Raw genomic sequence first — 26,626 nt, forward strand, 5'->3', positions numbered from 1 at the left:
TTAGCATTTATACTTACCTATACTAATTAACTCAAGGTATAATTAATTATTAATTATGTTAAACTAAAAATAGATTAATATGATTTTTTAAGTAACTTTCCGTTATAATTTTTTTAGAAAACACATCATTTAGCATTTCAAATAGGTGTGTGCGAAAAAAAGGAGGGACTTTCTCTTCTCCTGTCGTTCTAATGAACACAACCTAACTAGACACCTTGAGAGAAACCCCCACATAAAAGATTAGTTTGATAGAGAGTTAGCATGACGTAGAGTTTATTAAAAATCCATTACAAAAATTGTGCTTTTTAATGAACACAGTGTACTCTGTAGTTTGAATGGTATGGAATTTGGGGTTTTTAGATATCCTAAAATTTTAATAATTCCTGAAATCCAGAATTAATAATAAGAATTTGTACCGGCCATCTTAGACTCTCGACTTTGTAGTTTATTATTTAATATCAAAATTTGAAATTCTTTTAATGTAAACAACTATAGTTCAAAAATATCCATAGATTTAATATAATTTTGATAGCTATAGTATGAATAATAAATCGTGCATGATGACTAATGTCCATAACACAATATTTTAACAATTTATCTGTCTAGTACTAGATAACTTGCGTGTTGCCCCGGAATTTCTAGCTCTAACAATTAACATGAAGATATATATGCTTTGAATTTCTAGACATGTAAGATGCAACGCAAATATTAAAATATTAAGCGTAATTAAGTATCAACGGGATCTTCGACGTACACGGTAGTAGTTTAGTTGGGATGGGAAGGTGTTTTGATTCGATGGAGGTGATCGCCGGGTTCCACGTGCGTACGTACGCGGCGGCACAAAGCATTCATTCCAGACGTACAACTAACGCGGTGTTTACTTCCAAATTTTTTCTACAAACTTTCAACTTTTCCATCACATCAAAACTTTTCTACACATATAAACTTTCAACTTTTTCATCACATTGTTTCAATTTCAACCAAAATTCTAATTTTAACGTAAACTAAACAAATCCATCCAAGATGGATTTGCGGAGCTGATTTTGACTGGTGCTTGGTACATACGGTGGGAAAGGAGACAACGGGTCCATGGTGAGCGTGTGCAGCCCCCATTTAGACCGGTGATGTCCATTGCGACACTCACTATCAACTATATGATGTCGAGGAAGAAAGGGAAGGATAATTTGCGTGTAGGATGGAAGAAATCGCCGTAAGGAAAAATGATGATTAATGTCGATATGCAGGTTTTGATGTGGACTCCGGTAGTGGAAGTACGGGAGTGGTGATTAGGGACGGGAGTGGTGATTAGGGACTTGACGGGGGCACGTGTGGCTGTGGCCCCGCGATACTTTCCGCGTGTTTTGGATGCCCCAATGGCAGAGGCTTATGCACTACGAGAGGGTTTGTTGCTAGCACAACATATTGGTGTAATAAATTTATTATTCAGACTGACTGTATGCAGGTTGTCGACACAATGTTAGAGGGAGGTTTCTCGGCGACGGTATCGATAGCCATCTATGAGAATGCGACAATTTATATAATGGGTTTGATAGGGCTTCTATTGAGTACTCTAATAGAGAGGCAAACCGGTAGCTCATAAATTGGCTAGTTCTGCTTTTTCTTCGAGAAATTCATGTATATAGGTCGATGAAATCCCTAGCTTTATTATGAGTATGTTGGTGAGTGATGTAAATATATTTTCGTATCAATAAGATAGCTGAATAGCATCCAAAAAATCCATCCAAGATTTACGATACTACAATGTTAACTAATTGGTTATTTGCACTACTAGAGAGGAAAAAGGTAATATAATCGACCCTCTTTTTCTACATAGACAGCCCCTTATCCCATCCTAGTGAAGCAATCAAAGAATAAAGCTAGATGAATCACGCAGATATATACGCATACAGGCTGCATGTGAATGTATATATCCGGGTGGTTCATCCTGTACGTGAACGTATATATCCGAGTGATTCATCTAGCTCTATTCATTGGTTGCTTCATCTATAACGGGATATAAATGTTCAAGCCGCACTAGTAATTTACTTCTTCTTCCATATTAAATTAATTTAGTACACATCCCAGTGCTAAAAATCTTGATAATTACCTGTTCAGAATCATAGGATTACAGAAGGAAGTACGGCTCTCATCTTTTAGCCCAATCAGCATATGCCAATTTTAAAATTTAAAATTTTAAACTTAATTTTGAAGTTGTTTGAGTTTTTTTTATCATAGTTTCTCTTACAACATTATCATTTAAGTCGCTAAGAATATAGAAGTAAAAGTTTTAATCATATTTTTTTCGCTAATACGCCATTTGGCGTATTTTTCGCATATGCCCATCCGGTGAGGCTTTACATACTGTTAATACGGAGTAAAATTACTGCATAAGTCTCAGATCACTGTGGCCTCTTTTTTTTTTTCCGGAAGAAGATCACTGTAACCGCACTGACTCTGCGGTAATGCTTGGACCGTTTCCGTTCTTCGACTATCTGTGACTGCTACTGCCTACTTGTGACTGCTTAATCGTACACAATTTGGTACACGCCATTTAAATCCATTTTCCTCTAAAAATGGGCAGGCGAAATCAAACCGCAACAGTTGTTTGCTAGTACAACAATTTTTTCAACAAATTGCAAGGGTCTCTGTTGCTACAGTAGATGGCATATTCGTCGCTGGAGGAAACTTCCTCTCCTTCCGTACATATCGTTCAAAAAATATTTAAAATTTAATAAAATAGATAAATATATAATATATCATTCATGTTACAATCATGCCAGTTTAAATTCGACCTAATCAAGTAAAAATATACCTATATATGTTTTTACTTGTGCAATCCAAATTTAAACTTACAATGCTTTAGAGTTATATTGATCTACCTTATTATTTTTTCAATATGCTCATGCTACGGTGCTCTCTACAGGTAGTATAAAACAATATAAATAAATGATTTTATTTAATCAAAGGGTTCATATCTATTTATACCACCATCACAGTTAACGGTAGTAGAAAGATGGATGAGTATTATTGTAAAAACTAGGAAGATAGCCCGTGCATTCGCGCAAGCATGTATCGTGTGCTGTATTTGAAAACGGATTATATTTATCAGATAGCCTCTGCCATGTTTTTGAAGTACATTTCCTCTGCAAATATTCTTCGTTGACATCACGTTGATAATTTCTCTATGCTATATACTATATAGTATTTAATTAATCTGTATAAGCAATTATCTATAATCTTCATCATCATCTAAAAAGGAGCTAGACCTAGTTTGTTTAGAAAACATGTTTATTAAATTAAAAGCAAGGTGTTTTTTTTCTTTTTTTGTTGAATGCTTTGGGCCCTGATGGTGAAAACGTAAGACAGCAAAATTCATTGTTCCTTTTCCACTGCCATACGATTTTCATGCAGCTCCTAGTCACCGTGTTGAGATGTGGTCATTGCACCTATGGAGGTTGTCTTGTGATTCATCGTAGTTGTGATCACTTTTTTGGTCAAGCTTAGTTACTCCTATTTCCATGTCTTGTTATATCGTAAAATCTAAATGGACTCCAAAGTTAATCATTAAAGTATATATATACAACAAAAATATATTTGCAGACAATTAATGTTCATATATAGGGATGATTTACCTTTTGAATGGTCTATGCACAAAGAAAATAAACAGAATTACCCGAAATGCTTAGAAGGCCAGAACAACACGCTTGAACATATATCAATGATATACAAAAAGTGCATTAAGCACCATCTAAAGTCAATTAGATGGTAACATAGTTTAGAGCAGATACACGAAAGATCATTTAGCTTGCTTGGATTATTTTAGCACGTTTTTAAAAAAATCATGAAGTAATTAGATATTCTCTAACTAAAGCCATTGGATTTTCGATGCATTGGTGGTTTGGACTTCATATTTTAGTTAGTCCTATTTGCTTAGATAGTGTATATCTAATTTAGCTACGCATGTTTGACAAACAACATATGATGATGCAACCTGTATTGGATTATTTCGTAATTCTTTTACAGCAATTCAAATGACATGTAAAAGGGCAGGGATGTTCTTCCTTAATAAAAAAATGTTTCATAGTTCACTTTGAAATTTTTGTTTAGATAACTATTGATTTAATTTAGCTATACATGTTTGCAGAATGATGTATAGTGATATAATATGTGCAGCAAATTTGTTTAAGATATTTCAATCATATTTGGATGGTATGCAAAGCGCGCGGGATGAATGTGGTTGAATGTCATATTTTGTACATAGGAAAATATAAGGATACGGATCTTAAATTCCTAGTTTAATTAAAATAGAGCAATAATTATATTAGAAATCAGACAAATTATGGTTGTTTTAATATATTAATTATTTCTCTTTTAGCTTACTGCTACCCAAAAATAGGGATGGGATTAGCAGTGGTCTTCACGCATGTGAAGGGGGCGAGGAGGTAGATGCGATTTATTTTTATAACTTCTCCAAATAATGTAACTTAAAACCAATGATAATATGTTTTTTCTCAAAATTTCTAAGATTATTTATTATTTTCAGGACAAGACATGTGGCGGCGTAAGATTTTTCGTAAATTAAATTTAATGGTTGAAAATAATGGGTCCATGAATTTAATTGAAATATTTTATAATTTTAAAATGTGACATATGGTGACTTAAGTGTGCTCTAAAGGTGTTTAATTGGTTTTTATTATGTAGACTGATTTAATATGAATAATACATGTTTTCATTGTCGACGTTTGATGTCTCGACTACGGTATTTGGACAGTATGGGGATCGTCGGTGCTAGGATATACGCGAGACTGAGGAAAAAGAGATGGAGACATGGATTTTTATACAGGTTCGGGCCCCTGAGCTATCAGGTAATAGCCCTACATCCTGTTGGCCGGAGCCGATGTTGCTTTTTATTCACCATAATCACACCAGTACAATATATGGGGTAGCCTATCTAACTGTTGTCGACATGGCGGTCTGAAGGTCTGACTCGTAGTTGACAACAGGGTAGCCTTCCTCCTCGAGCTTGTGCCCGACGAAATTAGAGACAGTGCTAGATCTCTACGGCCGGCCTCTGAAGGTACCAGATAGGGTTGATCTAGGCGTATCTCTTATGTCGATATCCGGCGGCTTGTCTTGGCGTATGTAGGCTTGTATGTTGTGGCTTCTGGTGGGTGTTGATTGTCTCTTCATGGTGAGTGTCGATCGTGTTGATCGTCTCATATCATGGGTGTCTCCCTATCCTCCTAGGGGGGCTTGTATTTATACCCATAGGTGTCCCCTTGTCCAAGTAGAACTAGGGAAACCAATATGGATACAATCCGAGCAGTCCTTGTCATTTCCATGTAGAACTCTGGTTGTCTTTCCTTATCCGGAACTCCTCCTATATCCGTAGGTTGTTTCCGTATAGGACATGGTATGTGGTGGGTCCTGCCGAGATTTAGTCAACTACTATTAGGTATGTGGTATACATAACCATGACATTCATTCTATTATAATTTTTCATTTTCATTCAGTTTCCATGCAAAGGAGTATTTTAATTTTTATATAGTAAAAACAACTATAATGGATATTGAATTATTCAATTAATTTTAAATAAAACAATAGTTAAAATAAATGAAAAAATCAAATATAATTTTAGAAATTATAAGCCATTTAGATATTTTTTTAATATTAGGTTGTTAGATAAAAAATATAAGGCGAGAGATCAGAGGAAGTATATGTATAGTAGGACGAGAGATGGAGATTTTTTTTCTTAGACATATTCCAACGGATCCTAGTCTTTAGTTATCTATTTTTAAAATATAGATATAATTTTAGATCTATTAGAAAATATGTTGGGTGTTGTATTTACTAATATAAGCTAAATGTTGCCAATCATATGGTTTAAAAATCTAATTGTATCGTGTGACCAATAGGTAGTCGCTAGCAGCATATGACCCAAAGAAATACATTTATTTTATTTTTAAAATGTAGTTAATGTAGGTATTGAATTCTAAATTTTATTGTAAATAATCTCATGCTGTGCATAGATAAAAAAATGCTATTTAGATGGTGTAGTTGTTGAAAATAATTTATTACAAAGTATGTTTTCCAATATTAATTAAGAAAATGCTTGAAAATAGGAGGGCATGTCGCCCTCATGTATTAGGGTGAGGGCAAGGATATATGATACATAACTACGTACATATACCTAACGTAATGTAATGGATGCCAGCGGTGGGGTGTGGGCCTTTCTTTTTCTTTTTTTTGTTTAAGTAAATCCGATGGTAGAAAATATGGGTCCACTGTATATTAGTGAAAATCGATGGCTAGATGTTTTGTTTTTTCTATAATTTGCTAGAGTGAGACATGGTGAGATGTGAGCATTTGTAGAATGCCATATTTTTAACGGTTTAAGAGTGTTTTTAGGATGTTTAATAGACTTTTAATATATAATAGATTATCAAACAACTAACTATTATATATCAGCCCCATACGTCGTGATGTATTTAGGACCACAATATAACTTTTATAATTTAATTAAAGTACAACGGAATCACAAATTGGATATATAATTTAAAAATAATTTAGAAGATAGTTCAAGGAACATTGATTGGATATTTTATATTATTATTATAGATCTTAGTTTAACTATATATATATTTATATTTGTGCTGTAGTTTTTTTAGAAAACAGATCATCGATTTTTATGATGTATTATTTTATTGTCTTTTCTATGTACGTGCGTACTGTTTTTTCTTTTCTTTCAAGTGAACAGTATGTAAACTATTTGTTTTGTTTTTGTGTAGGTAAGTACGCACGGGAGAAGGACGTGGTTTGCATCGTATCAACTTGTACGTACATGGCAACAATAGTAGTGCTTAAATCATACAAAGAGAAAGTTATTATTTTTTAATAATAAATCTAATCCAATGGTGTAAAATGGCGGGTCCACCAATTTAAGTGAAAATCGAATGTGGGATTTGATAATGCCATGTGGCGGTCTAGGAGCGTTTGTAGGACGCCACGTGGCGGCTTATGAGCGTTTGTAGGAAGTTTAATGGACTTTTAGTATATAATAGATAGAAGATATATATATATATATATATATATATATATATATATACACACACACACGTGCGGAGGGATATAATCATCCTTTAGCAGTGACCAAACATTTTTTTTTCTCCTTTGTTGGTTTTTCCGATGGAATATAAGCGATGCTAGCCCGATGAATGATTGTGGATCAACTTAAAACATATAAATTATAAAATTACCCTTAATTACTATATTAGTAAATACTATACTTAATAACGAATGGTTCAAATCATTTTTACTGTTAATATATGATACTATCATTAAATTAAAAACACATGGGTATCACTCTTTCTTTAAAGACTTTATGACATGTAAAAAACGAGAGTACCAATGTCCCACTTTTGCGCTACTTCTACTTGTGCGGTTTTGCAGGGTGACAGTCCGCGCTGAACCGCGTACACTATCAGCTACAGATCGGCGACTGCAACATCGTTTTTTCCCCGGATTGATCAGATCAGAGCTATCAATATTACATGTCGTTTCCGACAGCGAAAACAAACTACGAGCAGGGCCATTCTCTGGTCGGAAATGTCAGGTTTACTAATTACGATAGCGAGCCCAGCCGGTCTTGGAATCGGATTGGACGGAAATGCTGTCCTGTTGACAAATTTTGGTTGGAACTTGGAAATTAAGCAAATCTTTTGGTGAGTGTGGGGTCTCTCAACTTTTCGGAGGTCTGAGGAGTGGGGTCTCTGAACACTCTCGTGTACATCTCCGGCCGACTTCTCCGATGAGATGACGACGACGATGGATGATATATCGATCGGTAGATGCTGCTCGCTTTCGGCGAGGGAGACGTGCGTCTTCCGGTCGCGCGCATGCAGTCGGTTCCCCACGCAACTGTCATCGTTACGATCGCGAGTAGACGATATATCATATATATGTATGGCTGCTAGTAGTTCGCTTGTATACAAGACAGTTAGATCGTTTTCTTTTTCTCTTGATTGGTCGTCATGCATGAAATGGTTTCATCAGAGGTCTTGAAATGTTTCTGACGAAGAGACGAAAAAAAAAACCCTGATCCATCTGCGGCAAAGATGGCTAGCAAGATCGATACTGCTGTCACAAAAGTCCCATTGTTGTGTCTAGAACTCTAGATTAGTTATACTATCAATAGACATTTTTCTTAACTACGTTAAAAAAACGCGGTCGTTATTCTTGCAAATAAGGGAAATGTGAGGCTTTAACCTCTTTATGGCCTGACAACATTTGTAGTCTCATTTCACATCTTCTTGATGTGGATTCTCCTTCTGAGTAATATATCTTCCTGTTCTCTCCCCCCCCCCCCCACCCCCAAAAAAAAAAAGTGGTTGTTATTCTTCCCCTCTAAAAAAACCGCTCCCTTTCTCCAAAAATAACTCCTAAAAGACCAGTAAAAAAATAATTTCTTAAATAAATCTCATGATCCCATCATAACCTACGAGCATGTAACTAGTCATTATGTTCTGGTTCAATTCCATTTCTTTTAAGTAAATCTCAGTTCTCTTCTGCAACGTGGTTTGCATGATTGGTTAGAGTAGTATGTTGTTGGTGTGTAATATTAGCTCGTCTTGTGTACCAGAACAAGAAAGGAATAAGCGATAATAAGAATATAAAAAGAAAACTTATTGTTTGTGACGACGTCCATCAGACGCGGCCAAGCTAGAGACGAGATAATAATAATGCCACTACGGAGAGAACAGAAAAAGAACTGCATAATTAATGGATGCATAAACACAAAGCCTAGATCAACTTCTCCTAACTGCAGCAGCAAAAGTCAGAGGATAATCAATCATCCGCTTCACGTACGTTTGATCACACTCTTCTTCATGATCAAACTCAATTTGTTAAAGAGATAATAAAACAGCGCACACCATCTCGGCCGTTGACATTGCCTATAAGCAACATAACAATGATACAAAAGTAAATAAGAACGGTCAGATCATATAAAATACCTGTGGCCGGCCCTGTGCAGCTTGCACGATTCCAATGTACTACTTTTGCAATTATCTACTAGTTAGATATGTTAGCTAGCTAATAATGGATATACTCTTTAAGTCAGCACAAAGTCAGATTAGGTGCTTATTTTCCTAGGGCCTGTTTGGTTTCCAGGGGACTTATTTCAAGTCCCTGTCACATCGGATGTTTAGACACTAATTTAGAGTATTAAACATATACTAATTACAAAACCCATTCCATAACCTTGGACTAATTCGCGAGACAAATCTTTTGAGTCTAATTACGCCATGATTTTGACAATGTGATGCTACAGTAAACTTTTGATAATTATAGATTAATTAGGCTTAAAAAATTCGTCTCGCGGATTAGCTCTCATTTATAAATTTAGTTTTTTTACTAGTCTATGTTTAATACTCCAAATTAGCGTCCAAACATCCGATGTGACATGGGCTAAAAAGTTTTATCCCCATCTAAACACCCCCCTAGCTAGTCTAGCTGAGACCTCAGCACGATCCAATAACATCCAGGGCAGCCATGAACTGTGGTACATATGCATTCAGACGACTTGAGCAGGAGGAGTATCTATATAATATTGTAAATCTGTAGTGTGGCTAGCTTGCAGAGAGCGACAAGAGCAAGTAGAGAAGAAGAGAAGCGAAAAGCGTGCGTGAGTACGCACGCAGTGACGCTCTTCGTAACAAATTCTTTATGCCAAGGCCAAGTTGCTGCAGGCAGTTCAGCGGTTGGGATGGTATGTCAAGATAGGCAGATAGCCCCTTGGTTTTGGCACTGTTTTCTCTTCAGAAGTTCATAGTATAGTATTTAGGGGGTGTTTAGATAGGGCTAAAACTTCTAAGTACATGTCACATCGGATGTTTGGACACTATTTTGGAGAATTAAATATATACTAATAAAAAAAACTAATTTCATAAATGAGAGCTTATCTGCGAGACGAATTTTTTAAGTCTAATTAATTTATAATTATGAAAAGTTTACTGTAACATCATATTGTCAAATCATGGCGTAATTAGACTCAAGATTCGTCTCGCGAATTAGTCCAAGGTTATGGAATGAGTTTTGTAATTAGTATATGTTTAATAATCAAATTAGTGTCCAAACATCCGATGTGACATGGACTTAAAATAAGTCCCCGTTTCTCACGGTGACTGAAATTTTCTGTTGACCAGGAAATTAGTACGGAGTAGATTGGATGTTTCTGACTGACAACACGGGTGAAAGTCCGGTTTTCAGATAAGGCATGGAAGCTTTCAAGATAGCGTTGCAAGACTGATAACAGCACGTATAAAAAGGATTCTTGGTCAAATATTGTGATACGCAGGCATCTAGTTAGACTGAAAACACGCACTTTTAAGCTCTGAAACTGTGGCGAATAGGAGGAGATACCAAGAAACTATAAACAACTTTTGACATGCAGGATGCAGGTGTATTTGTTCAATATGAAACAAAATTTGAAACCTTGTTGCAAATTTGAAAAAAGCTCGTTCTGCAATAAAAAGTTGGGTCAAAGGCCATAAACTGCCAAATGCCTGCATTCTGGACTGCACTCTGCTCATCGATTTCCTTGATGCTATTGAAGAAGCCAGACCTCTTTCCACTGCGGAGTTCACTCTCCGGGATGTTGTTCAAGCCAAGCTAGCTGATCTCCAACGGTGCAAGGCTATTTATTGGAAGCAACGAAGTAAAATTAAGAGAATTAAAGCCTTCGATGAAAATACAAGATTTTTCCACGCTCATGCCTCCAACAGATTCAGAAACAACTGCATTTGTTCCCTCCTGTTCCAAGGAACACAGGTTTATGACCACAACACCAAAGCAGCTGCACTGTATGATTTCTTCAATGAAACTCTAGGAGGCTCAGTCGGCACCTCCTGGGATTTTCAACTTCAAAACTTATACAGCTTGGATTCAGTGCCAGATTCATGTTGGCAGCAGATCTCGGGCCCTTTCACTATTGATGAAGCAAAAATTGCTCTTGATGGCATGGATAATTATAGTGCGCCAGGCCCAGATGGTTTTGGACCAAGTTTCTACAAAGCAGTCTGGAATCAGATCAAACCTTCCATACAGAGGCTCCTAGATGAATTCTTCAGCCACACTGCTCAGCTCGAAAGAATAAATAGAGTGTTCATAGTCCTCATCCACAAGACTGGGAAACTAAGGCTGTGTTCGTTTGTGTGAGATAGGGTGAGAAAACAACTCGTTTTCCGCGCGCACGCTTCCCAAACTACTAAAGGATGCGTTTTTTGCAAAAATTTTCTGTAGGAAAGTTGTTTTAAAAAATCATATTAATCCATTTTTGAAATTTAAAATAGTTTATACTCAATTAATCATGCGCTAATGGCTCATCTCGTTTTACGTATCTTTCCAATCTTCTCAATCCCCTATCTCTCAAACTCACCCTAAATTCTCCATATTGCTACCGACCCATCTCTCTACAAAACTGTCACGTCAAGCTGCTGGCCAAGGTCCTTGCAAATCGTCTTCAATCTGTTCTAGGCACTCTCATAGATTGGGAACAAACAGGGTTCATGAAAGGGAGAAGCATCTCAGAGACCTTTCTCTATGCAACAGAAATTCTCCAGTGCTGCTACAAAAGAAAACTGCCTACAGCTGTTCTAAAACTTGATTTTGCTAAAGCTTTCGATTCGGTTCAATGGTCAAGTCTACAAGCCATCCTCAGAGCTAGAAATTTCCCAATGTGTTGGCAAAAATGGATCCAAGCTTTGCTAGAATCAAGCAAGTCGGCAGTTCTGTTAAATGGCATTCCAGGAAGATGGATAAATTGTTCACAAGGCCTTCGTCAAGGTGACCCACTCTCCCCATACCTTTTCATTCTTGTGGCAGACACCCTCCAACAGATGATCAAGAGATGCAGCACTATCAAGCACCCAATAGTAAATACACTTCCTGGGGCCACTCTTCAATATGCTGATGATACGCTCATCATTTGCCAGGCAGAAGCTTCTCAACTGAGAGCTCTCAAAGCTATTCTAAACTCCTTTGCGCAAGCGACAGGTCTGAAGATAAACTTTACCAAAAGTACCATGGTGACCTTACACACCTCCCCAGAGCATAGTCAAGAGCTGGCAGGCATTCTTCAGTGCAAACTAGAAACTTTTCCTCAGACATACCTGGGTCTACCACTGTCGGCAACTAAGCTTCCCCTTGCCGCTTTTCAACCCCTGATAGCAAAGGTGGATAAATACCTCGCGGGATGGCAAGCCCCTCTCTTAAACTATGCTGGCAGGACAATCCTGGTAAACTCAGTACTTGACTCTCTGCCGACCTATGCGATGGCTGCTCTGTTAATCCCAAAAGGCACCCTAGAGGCCATGGACAAACGTCGACGCGCGTTCTTATGGACGGGAGAGGAATCATGCCATGGCTCAAAATGCCTCATTGCTTGGGATTTGATCTGCAGAAGTAAAAGACACTGTGGCCTTGGAATCAAACACCTTCAGACGCAAAACATATGTCTCCTTGTCAAGATGCTATTCAGGTTGTACTCACAGTCCTCCCCCTGGACCTCCTGGATTTGGAGAGAACATGCGGATTCTCATCTTGGATCTGTTGACCTAGGTCCTCATTGGCGGTCCATGATCGATCTGTTGCCACTTCTCCGATCACAGACCACTATTAAAGTGGGTGATGGAAGACACACAAATTTCTGGCACGATATCTGGATGGATGATCAACCCCTAGCCACAAGATTTCATGCCCTCTACACCCATGCTATCAAGCAGTCTTGCTCTTTGAATGATATTTGTCAAAGGGGCCTATCTCACTCTCTGGTGCCACGACTCTCAACAGAAGCTCAGAGCCAATTGAACATTCTTGAAGCACTACTACAGCAATTGCCACTCGCCCTGTCTCAGGATGAGATAGTCAGTAAAATCAAGTGCAAAAATGGCATCATTTCGTCCTCAGCCCTATACCACCTACAAATGTCAAACTTTCAGACTTGGACACAGTGGGAATACATTTGGGAAAGCAAAGCTCCCCCCAGAATCAAATTCTTTGGCTGGCTCCTAGCTTTCAACCGACTGCCCTCAAGAGTAAATCTACACAAGAAGAAAATCCTCCCCACACCAACCTGTGAGATATGCAGTTCTGCCCCAGAAGACGCTGATCATATCTTCCTTCATTGTCCTCTAGCGTCAGCTTTCTGGACTTTAATCAAGATCACTCCCTCGATCTCAACTTTGTCCATGCTCCAGTCAAATTCTCTGGTTGGTGCCCCGATACACATGAACAATACTTTGTTCCTGCTATGCTGCAGGCGTCTGTGGAATCACAGAAATGAAGTGGTGTTTAAAAATCAGCCTCCATCCATCAGTCGCCTTCTAAAATGCTGCTCTCAGGATGCCAAGCTTTGGGCTCACCGCTTCAAGCAAGCTGATAGATCGATCCTCCCTGCATGGCTATCCATCTTTTCCTCTCCATTAAGTCTGTTGTAAATCTCTTTTATTTTTTCCTTCTTTGCGTTTCTGTTTGTTCGGCCTCTGGCCCTTGTACAGTGTTTATTTGAATTTGGTCTTATTCTAATTCAGGTGGGGAGCTTATCCCCCCCGGTGATTTACCTAAAAAAAAATGAAACAAAATTTAGGGGCCATTTCTGAATTTGTTGCTTGGAACTGCTCAGCAAAATACACTGAACCCAGCTCCGGCCGGAGTGCTGGGCTTGTCATGCTGTGATCACACACACGCCCTTACTAGCTCTCCCTCTATATAAATCTCATGAACTCTACTCTTCCATTATCTTAAAAATAATAATATACGCAAACAACTCTCTCCTTTGAGACTTTGATCTGATTTGGACATTTGGACACTATCCATGTCAGTTTCAGTCATCAGAGGAACTGAGGAAGGTTCTCTCGTCTAATCTACTGATCGCAAGTGGGATTAGATTATCACATGTTGCGCTTTTCAGAACGACTAAATTATCAGAAATCAACACGTCTGCTTCTGGTTTCCGCGGCCGAATCAACCCGGGGGGGGGGGGGATGCAGCTCGTCGTAGATTCTTCAGGGCAACGACGGCGACAACGCTTCTAAAGTCTGGCAACTCGTCGTTCGTCTGTACCAACACGCCATGACTATTGGCTAGTTGCTTACTTAGCTAAGAAATCAATGCGTGCTTAAAAAATATATAAATATGGGTTTAAGAGTGAGCTTAAGTTGGATATTAATTAGTCTGGCAATTTGCATAAAACCACCATGACTTCAGTGGCGAGATTAAGAAATTGCCTTTGATTTGATTTGTTTGCGTTGGTCTTGCTCGCTCTGCGATGAAGGGATTAGAACGGCATTTGACGGATGCAGAATTATTTGGAAATTATAAAGTCAGAAGTTGTGTTAGCTCATCTAGCTGAAAACTGTTGAGCTATATATAATTTTTTTCCCGAAGTTTAATGCAAAGCAGGGATGAGGAAGAAGAGTCACGCTAACAGTGATGTGTGTGTGATTAATTCCACAAATGATCAAGAGAATCTTGTAGGATTTTCTAAGCATGGCTCAATGGCTGTTCTGCTTTTATTTCAGGAGTTTAAGTCTGTTGTCCTGACCTGTTAAAGATGCAATAACGTGCCTAGCAATTCTGTCTTTCGGAACTCTTCTTCAACATTCAGACATAATTTCTACAATCCGGATCTATTGCACTCTGTAATCTAATCTATATACAGCCATTAAGTGTATCCAGATGAGCAGGAGCCAGCTGACCTGCAACTATATTCAGGTTAGATTGTTAAATCTGACTCAATTTGCAGAATATTCCTGCATTCTGACTTTTGAGAGCAGAATTCTTTAACTATACCAGTTCAGAATGAGAGGATGCATCTGTACAAACCTAAATATTTTATTTTGCAGATTAGCCAATTAAGAACATATTATGTTCGCTGACCTTCTAGAACGCTGGAACCAGCACCCAGCTGCTGTGAAGTCAAACAATAGACCTTGTAAACAACTCCTGCTTGCTAAGTCAACTAGTATATTCCATGGCCCCATCTTCTCAGCAGCTGACTTGGGCAGTGGCCTGAAGCCCTGAAAACTGGCAACATACATAAACAAACTGGTAACTTTGCAAAGTATAGTTAAAGAATATATTCGGAGGCAACTTTGCAAAGTGTAGCTTCCTTGTACTACCTGGAACTTACAATATGAGCAGCATTATTCAGAGGCAATACGTTTGGAATGCAAAAGTCAACAGAGTTTTTAAACGTACGTTAAAAGTCAAAATGGATTCCAGGCTTGGAGCTGACTTTGATGCTTTACCATGAGTAGTTTCTTCTTCTTCTTTTTTTATCTTAACCTATAATTTATTGACCGCTTTCATTGACAACGACTGAAGTTAACAAATGCTGCAAGAACGCATCATGCCGAGAGATGGCATCTCTCACTAGTTTCTACTGTCTTTCCAGGGTTTGGTTTGAGCATTGCTATACGTACCAAATTTTTCTTATTAAATTCTAAATAACATTGGTGATTTGGTGTGTCATGTTATGAATGCATTTATATCTTTGATAACCTCTATCTACCAAAATTAAACGGTTGAGATGATTGTTAGTAAAATTTAGTACGTGTAGCACTGCTCGTTTGGTCTTTATTCTCTTCCAAAGATGTGTGTTTTTTTTCTTTTCTGAAAAGTGAAAACGATGTGTGCGACTGCTGGGCTGCTGGCTGATGTATCTCCCGGGGCTATGTTTTTCTTTTGCGGACATCAGAAGGCTGAAAATACTTTGAAGCAGACAGTTGATTAACTTTTTGTAGGCTGAAAATCTGATGAGTCATGTAAAAATGAGTCATCAGATTTGTTCTGAGTGCCTACAAAATGGCCACGTTGATTAAAATATTAATTTGCGCCATTTGATTGTGACAGATCCGATTATAAATGTGGAGATCGTCAACATGTTCGTGTAAATTATATTTGTAGAAACAGATTATAGTAGCGTACACAGTTTTATTCAACACAGTCCCGTGCAATTAACCGACGGCGAAGGGGTTGGGCCTGGGGGGTGGTCCTCTTCAATTTTATGTTATCAATGGACAGTACATAAAAAGAAAAGCGTGTGTCATCTCTGCACGTAATGAGAAATCTTAGCGCCCAGGACATGTTACAAAGAGATGATAGCGTTTGAAATAGGCTATTCCTTAATTATTATCATGGACTATATACTTGCTATAGGATCAGATTTAATGTTTCGAGAGATGCACTTGATAGTGCAATAGTAAGGCATGTTTGGTTTCAACACGCTTAGGGCATCTCCAATGTTTATGACCATGAGTAGCATTAAGGTGGGTTCCACTATTCTTATGGTTATTACCACAATGTTTGAAGCAAGAGTAAACTTTAAAATGGATCCCACAATGTACTTTTTTTTTATCAGCCATGCCAATTTTCATCCTCACATTCATTTTATCCTATTATTTTATTGCTTGTGGTCAAGCCATAAGCTTAAAGCTTTCTTTTGCATTTAATGTCTTATGGCTTTGTTTCACAATATATATGGTCACTATAAAATCTTATGGCCTCTTCTTATGGCCACATTGTGGCTGCCCTTATAATTTTTTTTTAAAAAAAATATTTGGAGGGACGTCTCTCCCTTCAAAACTCCTTTTTTTTTGGGGATTTAATGTTTTGAGAAACTGACGTAACAAATACTTATTACCTCTGTTCTTAAATACATGTTGTCCTAAAATATGTGCACTTAAATCTAGAAATGTTAAATTATTGATTAATACCATAATTAGGATTTGACATGAGGGAATAGTATTGATATAATCATAATAAAAAGCACGGTATAGTTATAATTTCAATAGCTGTACTCCTTTAAAAATCTCTACTGGTGGTGCCAGTGAATCTGCCATCTTGCTTTTGCAGTATTTTACAAATTATCCCCTCATATTTTCTAATGTAGTCCAATATTTCGGTCAAACAAGTGAATAACCAATAATCAAGTGAGCAAACAAGTGAGACTAGAATATATTTTGCTATGATATATCATGATTTTTTTTCCTCTGTCCATAGCAAAGCTTAAGCATTTTGCTAGTCTACGATAATAAACATATAGTTAGAAAAGACAGTGATAAAACATATGCATTACATACTATATGTAGATGTTTAAAATGACAGGCAAACGGATGTAGTACTACATAGTAGGTTAGGACAAGTGGTAGTATGATTTATACACTAGAAGAAAAAAATATAAGAAAATGAATTTTAAGAAGCATTAAGCAAAGTAATCAGTGACAACAATTTAGTGCTTTGAAAAAAGGGCCCTAATTAAATGCTCATCGTCATAAAGAAATGATGTTTGTTCAGTACTAGTATTAAATGCTACTGTACACGCGTCAAAAATATGAATTACCAATTTGTAGCAGTGTATAGTCTGGGAAAGACTGGGATTATTGTCCCCGTTATTTTCCGATGATGTCACGAAAGCCTCCATAAGGCAACAATTGGCTCTACTGTTTGTGCATTTCTAAATTTTAATATTGTACCGTACTGATATGTAGCATTTTTTTTTCATTGATACTTCAATCATGGAAATAATGACAGAAAAAAAAATCCACACTTTCTCCATTTTCAAATGTTTTTTGAGAGAATCCTCCACTTCCGGTTAAGATTAATCCTTCAAACCTTGGTTATTTGTTTATTTATCCATACCGGGCCTCATCCAACTGGCAAGGCCCATGAGAAGGCCCAAGACGACGACTACTAAACTCGCTCCCTGGAAGCCTTAAATTAAGCTTTGAATCGGGCCATGGCCCACCATCCCGAAAGCCCCGAAGCCTTCCACTCGTACGACGCCACGTGTCGAATCTCTGCCGGCGCGTGTACAACCGGGGCCCACTCACTCTCACTCATCGAGTCGCCCGAATTCAAATTTCTCCGGCACGAGGAAAAGGCGGCCAACTCCATCTCTATCTCCCCAAATCCTCCCCCAAATCGCCGACCAAATCACTCCCCCATCGCCGCAAAAAAGCCACGCGATCTCCCTGCGCCGGCGGCGGCAACGACCTGCGGCATGGCGCAGACGCCGAACCCTAGCCGGAGGTCGTTGGTGGGGCCGCCGCCGCACCCGTTCCTGACGCCGCGGCCGGAGCGGCGCCAGCTGGAGCTGCGCTGGGCGGACGGGGGCTCGCAGAGCTCCGCGCGCCGCAGCGGGGTCGGGTTAACCGGAGGAGGCGGCGGCGGCGGCGGCGGGAGCGAGATGAAGGACTGCGAGGCCAACGTGCAGGTTGTGCTCCGGTGCAGGTAAGGTGCTCTGGAGTTTGCTCCACCGCTTAGCCGTTAGGCGATATGGCGAATCCTAGTCCGAGAGTTCAAACCGCTTCTACTTGGGAGTTCATCCTATTCGGCAGCTGTGAAAAATACTGAACAGATTGCTGCTAAATACTCGGGGTGGGAGAATGTGTTGTTAACTGTTCATTTGCGCTCGGCTATGGTGTCTCTGATGCGTTTGTCTGAAATGGTGCGCAATCAGGCCACTAAGCGAGGAGGAGCAGAGAGCGAATGTGCAGAGTGCCATCTCTTGCGATGACTTGAAGAGGGAGGTCACTGTGTTGCACAGCCTATTCAAGCAAGCAGACAAGACGTTCACCTTTGATAAGGTAACGCCACTACCGGCCACTCAGTTTCTCTGCTTGTAATGTGGGTTTATTTTTTTCGATGCTTGCAGTAGTGTCAAACAGTTGCCATGTGGTTTGATGGTTGATTTCTAGAGGGTCAGAATCTTATGCATCGTAAAATCTTAACATAATTTCATATTGCTGAATACAGGAGGATTGATATTGTTTCTCATGAACTTTGTTATATGTACGTTGTTGTTTTATCCCCAGGTTTTTGGTCCAAAAGCTCAGCAAAGGTCGATATATGATCGTGCTGTTAAGCCGATCGTTAAAGATGTGCTTGAGGGCTACAATTGTACTGTATTTGCCTTCGGGCAAACTGGAACTGGGAAAACATATACGATGGAGGGAGAGATGAGGCAGAAGGTACTGTACAAATTGAAACTTTGTGAGAAGTGAGAAGTTACATGCAGCAACTAAATTATTTGCCTCATCTAATCTTTTAGGCCAGTGAACTGTCAGCTACTGCTGGTGTCATCCCAAGAGCAGTGCGCGATATCTTCGATATTTTGGAAGAACGAAAGGCTGACTATAGCATGAAGGTAACCTTCTTGGAGCTCTACAATGAAGAAATCACAGATCTGTTGGCCTTAGAGGACCAGAGCAGATTCCCTGAAGATAGACAGAAGAGGGCAATATCTCTCATGGAAGATCGCAAAGGCGGGGCAGTCATCAGAGGCCTTGAAGAGGTCGTTGTCTACAGTGCTAGTGAGATATACAATCTTCTAGAACATGGGTCAGCTAGGAGGCGTACTGCTGACACTGCACTAAATAAGCAAAGCAGGTACATGATTTGTTCACTTCCCTTTTTCCTTACAGTGCCAATAGGGTTGTCAATTGGATACTGACAATGTGCACCTCTGGACCTGCAGCCGATCACATTCTGTCTTTTCTATATACATCCATGTCAAAGAAACAACAGTAGGGAATCAGGAACTCCTGAAGTGCGGGAGATTGAACCTTGTAGACTTGGCAGGATCAGAGAATATTGCTCGGTCAGGTGCAAGAGAGGTATCCGGTTCTGTTGCTGACTGATTTGTGATTCTGATTAAATTGTCCTGTCATCACTTACTAGCTTAGTTAATCATTCCCGGTGCATTGTTTGAATAATGGCATTGAAGAACTCTATCCAATTCAGGAATGTCATAGGCCCTCTAATTATCATTGTTGGCTTTCAATAGTATGTTCACATTAAAAATGAAAACACTCTTTTAGTGTTGACTGAGAACTTTGATGTGTCCTATGTTGTTGAAACTGAATATTTTATGTTTCACATTCCATTTTACTGTCATACTAACGTAGGATGTTAGTCCATTTTGAAATCATGATTTCTAGCATGCTGATAGGGTAGAGCAAGAGAAGCAGGAGAGATGAATAAGAGCTTGTTAACCCTGGGTCGTGTTATTACTGCACTTGTGGAACATTCGGTTCATGTGCCATACAGGTAATACCGCTGTGCTTGTATTAGACTTATAAGCTCATAATCATTTCTGTTAACTGAGGCTGGCAGTAATGCATTTTCTTTCATACACTCACCAGGGACAGTAAGCTCACCAGACTGCTAAGGGAATCTTTAGGTGGAAAAGCCAAAACGTGCATAATAGCTACGGTTTCTCCCTCCATCCATTGCCTAGAAGAAACAGTAGTTACACTTGATTATGCTTATCGTGCTAAAAGCATAAAAAACAAGCCAGAGGTGCTACTTAACTTCTTTTCATGCATTGTACTATTTTTATCCATTTTATGGACTCAACTATCTTGCAGGCAAACCAAAAAGTTTGCAAATCTGTAATACTCAAGGATCTCTACCAGGAAATGGAAAGAATGAAACAAGGTTATCTTCAATTTTCTTGTTTTCCTTTTGTTACTCACATTATTACAGGATCTCAAGTGTATATCACTAAATTATCAGATGTAAAAGCTGCAAGGGAAAAGAATGGAATTTATATTCCTCAGGAAAGGTTTGCTCTTGAGGAGGCAGAGAAAAAGGTATAATACTTCAGATTTTATATGGAACCTCTGTGTAAATGTTTCATGTTTGTTTAATTATTTTAACTATTTCTTGCAGACAATGAGGGATAAAATAGAATATTTGGAAACTCAGAATAAAGAGTTGAAGGTGAGGACTGAAGCATTTGAAGAACTTCCTTTTTTTTTCTGGGAAAGAATGTCCCTTTTGTGGATGTATGCCTTTTAAGATCTTCACATTTTTCTCAATGTGCATGTCTAGATGAATATCGAAAGTTGCAAGAAGGAATATCTTGATCTTGAAGAAGCTCATTCTAGGGCTAACATTTCGCTCAAGGAAAAGGAGTTCATAATATCAAACTTACTGCATGCTGGTAATTGTTTGAAATCTTAAGTAACCATGTATTTTTTTTGCTTGAAGATCTTAATACTTGAATACGCAAAGATTTATGTTAAAATGTTTTGATTCTTGAATCTTCTCCATATGACTGGATAGAGCAATCAATTGTTGAACGTGCAAAGGATATACGCGGTGCCTTGGAGAATGCATCTGGGGATATCTCTGCTCTTGTAGATAAACTTGGTAAACACAGTCTCACTCTCACCTACTCTCCGTTTTTTTTTTAAACTTGTACTGACCGTGCTCGGTACTTTTGACAAAATACTAATAGGAAGGCAATCCAACACTGAAGCTGAAAATAAAGGGCTGCTATTTGATTTCCGGTCTCAATTGGATCACGGTCTTGACCTTCTGCACGACACAGTTGTTGGATGTGTTTGCGAACAACGTCAGTTTTTGGAATCTATGAATGAACAAAACAAAATATACTTCTCAGCAAAATCTGAGGTATGACTACTAAAATACTCAATTTATTTATTATTCAGTTCATCCCTCTCCTAGAACACTGAAATACCCTCATTACGCAACTGCTTCCAGTCAACGAGCCAATTGGAGAGAAGAATAGCAAAAGCCAAAGATATATATGCCTCTGGAGTTCAGTGCATGAATCAGCTTGCTAATACTCTACACCAGCGTTCTATTGCACACTCTGAGCAGATGGGTCTAAACATATTGTCTCATGCAACAAGAGCTGCCAATGTAAAGAATAATAGCACTTCCAGTTTTAATTATGATCTGACAAAAGTAATCAAAGTACTGTGCAGTATATAATTACGTTTTGTTTTGTTGCAGTTTCTAGCAGTGATGGTTTCAGAGGCTGAGCAAGTATCAAATGACGTTTTTAAGTCTATTTCTGAACTCAAGGAACTATTAGCTTTTTCCGCTGATCAGCAAGAAGTAGTAAGTCTCTATTGTCCTTGAAATACTTGCAAGAAGATGCAACTCATCCTGAAAACTTTCCTTGCAGATGTTTAAAAGAGATCTTGTATCAGCACAAGTCATGTCCAAGACATCGATTGATTTCTTCGAAGATATCAGGGGTCATGCGTCTAGGCTTATCGAACATATGGAGCAAAGCCAAGCAGAAAGCTCGTCCCAGCTCCTTAAATTCGAGGAGGATTTTAAGGTGATTGATTTGGTGTATGCAATGATAAAGTTCATTTATGTATTGTGTCGCTGATGATATCCTTCATTCTGATAGGAACTCTCTGTTCGAGAAGAGCAGGCTGCTCTTGATAAGATTGCTGGAATTTTAGCGGGCTTGACAGCCAAGAAATCTACAATGGTCAGCTTATCTATAGCCTGAGCAAATCCGTTATCCAAGTCTCACTCTATATCTTTGGAATAACAAGGTTCCCTTTATCAGGTATTGGACTGTGTAGGACAGCTGAACGGGAAATGCAGAGAAGAGCAGAAACATCTTAAATTGCAAATTTCCAACCTACAAAAGGTTTCAGACAGCGGAGGAAAGGAGGCCGCAGCCTATGCTGCAAAGGTAGAGAGCCAGTTCAGTGAGGATAAGTTATCACATTGTAAAATTAAAGATCAAATGGAAGACATCTTGCAGCAAAGGTACCAGTCTCACTTGCCTACCTCCTTTCTGGAATAAGTTCATTTTTTGGCCTCTCTCATTTGTCCCAAAATAAGTTCATTTTATATCGGAATTTGTGAAAGCAAATGATAAATGCATTGGAACATAAAGTGGGGAATGATTGCATGGAGATTTGATAAAGTTGGGGTATTTTAGTATTTTTGGTTTTGCATTGGTATGTGTAGGATGGGTGAAAACTGAACTTATTTTGGGATGGATGGAATACTTCCTTGTAAAATGCTTCTACTGCCACTTTTATTATGCTAAACGGGCATTGTTGACTGCAGCTTGAAGAAAACTGTACATTCTGTTTCTTACTGGTCACATACCGAAACATCTTTAGAACATCTGAATAAGATCTCAGTGGTGGAAGCTGATGATTTTATTGAGTAAGTTGTCACCTCTTTAAAGAAGTAACCATCATGGGTGATCTGATAGCCTTTCAGTTAAAAGCCTTTTCTGGCTTCACTTACTATTTTCTTTCATGCAGAGAAACAAGAAAAGAAAATGAAAGCATATTACAGAAGATGCTGATTGTTTCTACACAGAATGATGCAAAGTTTGCCGCCATTACATCTGACATGTTGACTGCTGTCAAGGGTAATACATCCACCTGACTACCTGGATTACATAATTATTTTACAAGGATGGGTTTTTTCTTGACATAGTGCATGCTCATTTCCAGATTCTCACTTGCGCGATAGTGAAAGTAGAATGAGAATAGAAACTGTGTTTGCCACTTCCTCAGACCATTTGGAAATGTTAGACACAAAACACAGTCAAGGCACCGAATCTATAAGAAGCATGACAGCCAAATGTCTTGAAAGGGATTATAAGGTAAGCTATTGCTCTTCTCAGTGCAGTTTGGACTATAATTGAAAGGGCATTCTTTTACCATGTATGATTATAGAAGATAACAGAAAGGCTACAAACCATATTTTAAGCCTGTATCAACCATAACAAAATTGTATTCATCTGGGATATACAATTTTTCAATGCTTTTAGAGGACTAAGGCAAATCCCTAAATGCAATGACTATATCATATCATCCTTAATTATCATATCTAATGACCATTCATCACTAATGCTGGCCACCTAACAGGCGAATAGTCCAGTTCGGCGTCGTCCAGGGGAGCTAATGACTAATGCGTACAGTTTAGAATCAATCGAGCAATTGAGAACCCCTGTACCAGATTTGGTGGTGAAATTCAGATCAGAGAACAATTTGGATGAAGTGGACAAAGGAAAGCGATATGTGGATCAAGGGACACGTACTCCTAGAAGTCCTCTCATGCCAGTCAATCACTATAACAAGTGATAAGGAAAAACAAATTGTAAAATTACTCAATTGTTGTAAAGATGGCAAGATCTCTTGCCCATTATCACCCTCTTAATTTAGCGTGTATCAGCAATCAGATTCTGTATGCAATTGTTTCCGATCTTAGGAATGTGGATGCCAAACAATCGATATGATATGATGTAAAAACCAACCTATCTTGTTGGTGCTGTATTGCTTTCCAAGGTTTTATGCAGTCGAATTTATCAGTAATGGTTTTTGTATAGATATGTATGGAATCTTTGACTCTATCCTGACTTACATGGTAACTCCGATTGGGTGATTGCTAATAAGGTTGCAAGTATGGTAAGCTTTAAAGGGAGTATATATGCATTCCTTCTGCAAATTTGCCCTTTCCATTCGTTGATATGTATAAAGCCGAATTGCTCGACCTTCTCATTTGTTGATACCTGCCGTAATGCTGAATCGATCAACCTTCTGATCAGTAGTTTCATGTCACCTGTCCATATCAGCGACTAAGAGGCAACAGGAGAAGGCAAAGAGGAGAACAGCAAGAGTATACTGAGAAGGTGGAGAGAACAATACTCAGAACAACCTTATGGAGCAGAGTCTCGCTGACAAAGATAATTTTGCGTCGCCCGCGGACCTAGAGGTATGTCCGCGTCTTCATTTGCTTCTGAAATTTCTGTCCGTTTTCATCGAGAGAATGCCTGCCATTCGCCATTTGTTCGTTCATTGAAGGTAGTGCTCCAGAATGGAGATCTACTTACAGACTCAAGGGTACCCTGTGTAGGAGTGTTCATCTGCACATTGTAGTCTTTAAAATCTTCTACATGTTTCACAGGCAAAAACGAAATCGCAATATGTCTTTTAGGTAACAACGATTTATTGCAAGTAGCCAAAGCTGTATCATGTTACAAGTTGCATTAATCTTTTGGCAGTATTATATCTTTTGGTGACAAACGGTCGTTCTTGAACATGTTAAACATATTAATCTAATCTTAGTACTCTTTCAAATGGTGGCATAGACAAGATAAGTATTATGTACCAAAGGTCCAAAAAAAATAAAGAACAATGTACCAAGTTGCATGAACCTCTACAAGTATAGTGTCAATAGCCACTTGAGCAGAAACTGAATACTCTCACCGTCATGAAATGTATGCTCAATACTACAATGTCATAATTGGACCACACATGCGCTTACCAATTGATGGGCTTAAGAAGCAAAACTAGAAATCCAATGACAATACACTTTAAATTACCAGTAGGTGACTGTATATTTCTACGTACTAATTTTGCATCCATAATACTAGCTTACAACTAACCAGATATGGTTAGTTTGTGAATCAAAAGTAAAGCTTTTACCAAGTCCCTTCCTATGTTTGCAGGAACGCAAATGTTTGGAGGAAAAGCTTTACTGGATCAGGCTGGAGCTGCAAAGAACAATCGCCCTATCTGCAGACGCCGACGAAACAATCTGCAAGCTATCATCCGCCGCGCGCAGGACGATGCAGGAGAGGGACGAGGCGAGGAGCCAGGGGAAGATCCTACTGGCGGAGCTCCAGGCAAGAAGGAACGCCCACGCGATGCTCGCGAGGAGAGCCCTCGTCTCCCAATCCGCGTCGCCTGACGCAGCAGCCTTCGCGGTCCACAGCAGCTGCAGCCGCGCTCTGCGGATGGGTCCCAAACCGTTCGCCGGGACGCCGCAAGGGCAACGAGACGCTCCGCACACGGAGGCGGGATGCACCTACCGGTTTGCTGGATCCGGCGGCCACAAGAACACCGCTGCTTCTGCTGCTGCTGCTTGTTCAACCAGTGCTGTTGTGCCGTCCTCCGGCCATGAGTTTGCTTGCTCAAGCCAGGAGGAGGATTCTTTCGACCCTGACATGTTCCTGGTTGATCCCTCGGAATCGCCGCAGGATTTTGCTGCAAACACGTCGAGCTCTGGCGTGCGGGATGATAGGCAATGGTGCGTCCTTGAACAGGCGAACCTGCAGGTCAGCAACTTATATAGCACACACAAGCAGTAGTATCTGCTTTAGTCTAAACTTATGTTAGCATTTGCATATGGAGAAGAGAAGCAACTCGGTTTGGCTTAGCGTCTGTTCTAATTGATGCCAAGATGAACCTTACCAAAATTTATCAATATTAAAATTTTGATAAATTAATAAAATTATCAAAATTTTATGATTGGTTTAATAATGTTGTCAAAATTCCATACACATAACCAATATATTTGATAACAAACTACATGTAACAACGTAATTTGGCTCTCGCGTTCCTAACATGCTCTCTCGATACGTGACGAGAACCACGGGAACGTTGTGATACGGATCGCCTCACTTGTACCCCATACATACGCCATGCGATGCACGGCCGCACGCACGCTGAGACTGCGCAGAGAATTTTTTTTCCCGTTTCCACCGTCTCGTTTCGCAGACGACTCCTGCTCTGCCTCTCGTTACGCGTGCGACTGCGACTCACCCGCGACGGGAGGACAACGACGGCGAGAAGAGAGGCTTCTCGGCAGCGGCCCGACCCACACCGCTGTCCGGACCGCAGGCTCGCCAACCGCACGGAACGGGCCGAAACTAAGCCGAGGCCTAGCCGTGAACGGACTCCCAGCCCAACCCACCCACGGAAGAGGGAAACCGATTCGAGCCCACCTCCTCCTCTTCCCCCCAGCCACACCCCCACCGTCAGCCCCC

The 26,626-nt window shown here is 39.3% G+C and overlaps 1 protein-coding gene across 1 annotated transcript; it reads left to right on the top strand.

Moving 5' to 3' along the window:
- The first annotated feature begins 17,940 nt into the window (after nt 1–17,940).
- Nucleotides 17,941–24,170, top strand: LOC107278712 (kinesin-like protein KIN-5B). The gene is made up of 22 exons (XM_015773437.3): nt 17,941–18,288; nt 18,518–18,644; nt 18,873–19,028; nt 19,109–19,446; nt 19,535–19,673; nt 20,009–20,106; nt 20,202–20,358; nt 20,427–20,496; nt 20,575–20,651; nt 20,731–20,781; nt 20,893–21,004; nt 21,127–21,213; nt 21,302–21,477; nt 21,568–21,729; nt 21,823–21,930; nt 21,998–22,156; nt 22,232–22,315; nt 22,397–22,602; nt 22,909–23,010; nt 23,112–23,221; nt 23,307–23,458; nt 23,724–24,170. Exons 1-22 carry the CDS (start codon nt 18,059–18,061, stop codon nt 23,937–23,939), a joined length of 3,117 nt encoding a protein of 1,038 aa, XP_015628923.1. The 5' UTR covers nt 17,941–18,058; the 3' UTR covers nt 23,940–24,170.
- The last annotated feature ends 2,456 nt before the right edge of the window (nt 24,171–26,626 follow it).

This window comes from Oryza sativa, chromosome 3, assembly GCF_034140825.1.
Source record: "Oryza sativa Japonica Group chromosome 3, ASM3414082v1".
Taxonomy (NCBI): Eukaryota; Viridiplantae; Streptophyta; class Magnoliopsida; order Poales; family Poaceae; genus Oryza; species Oryza sativa.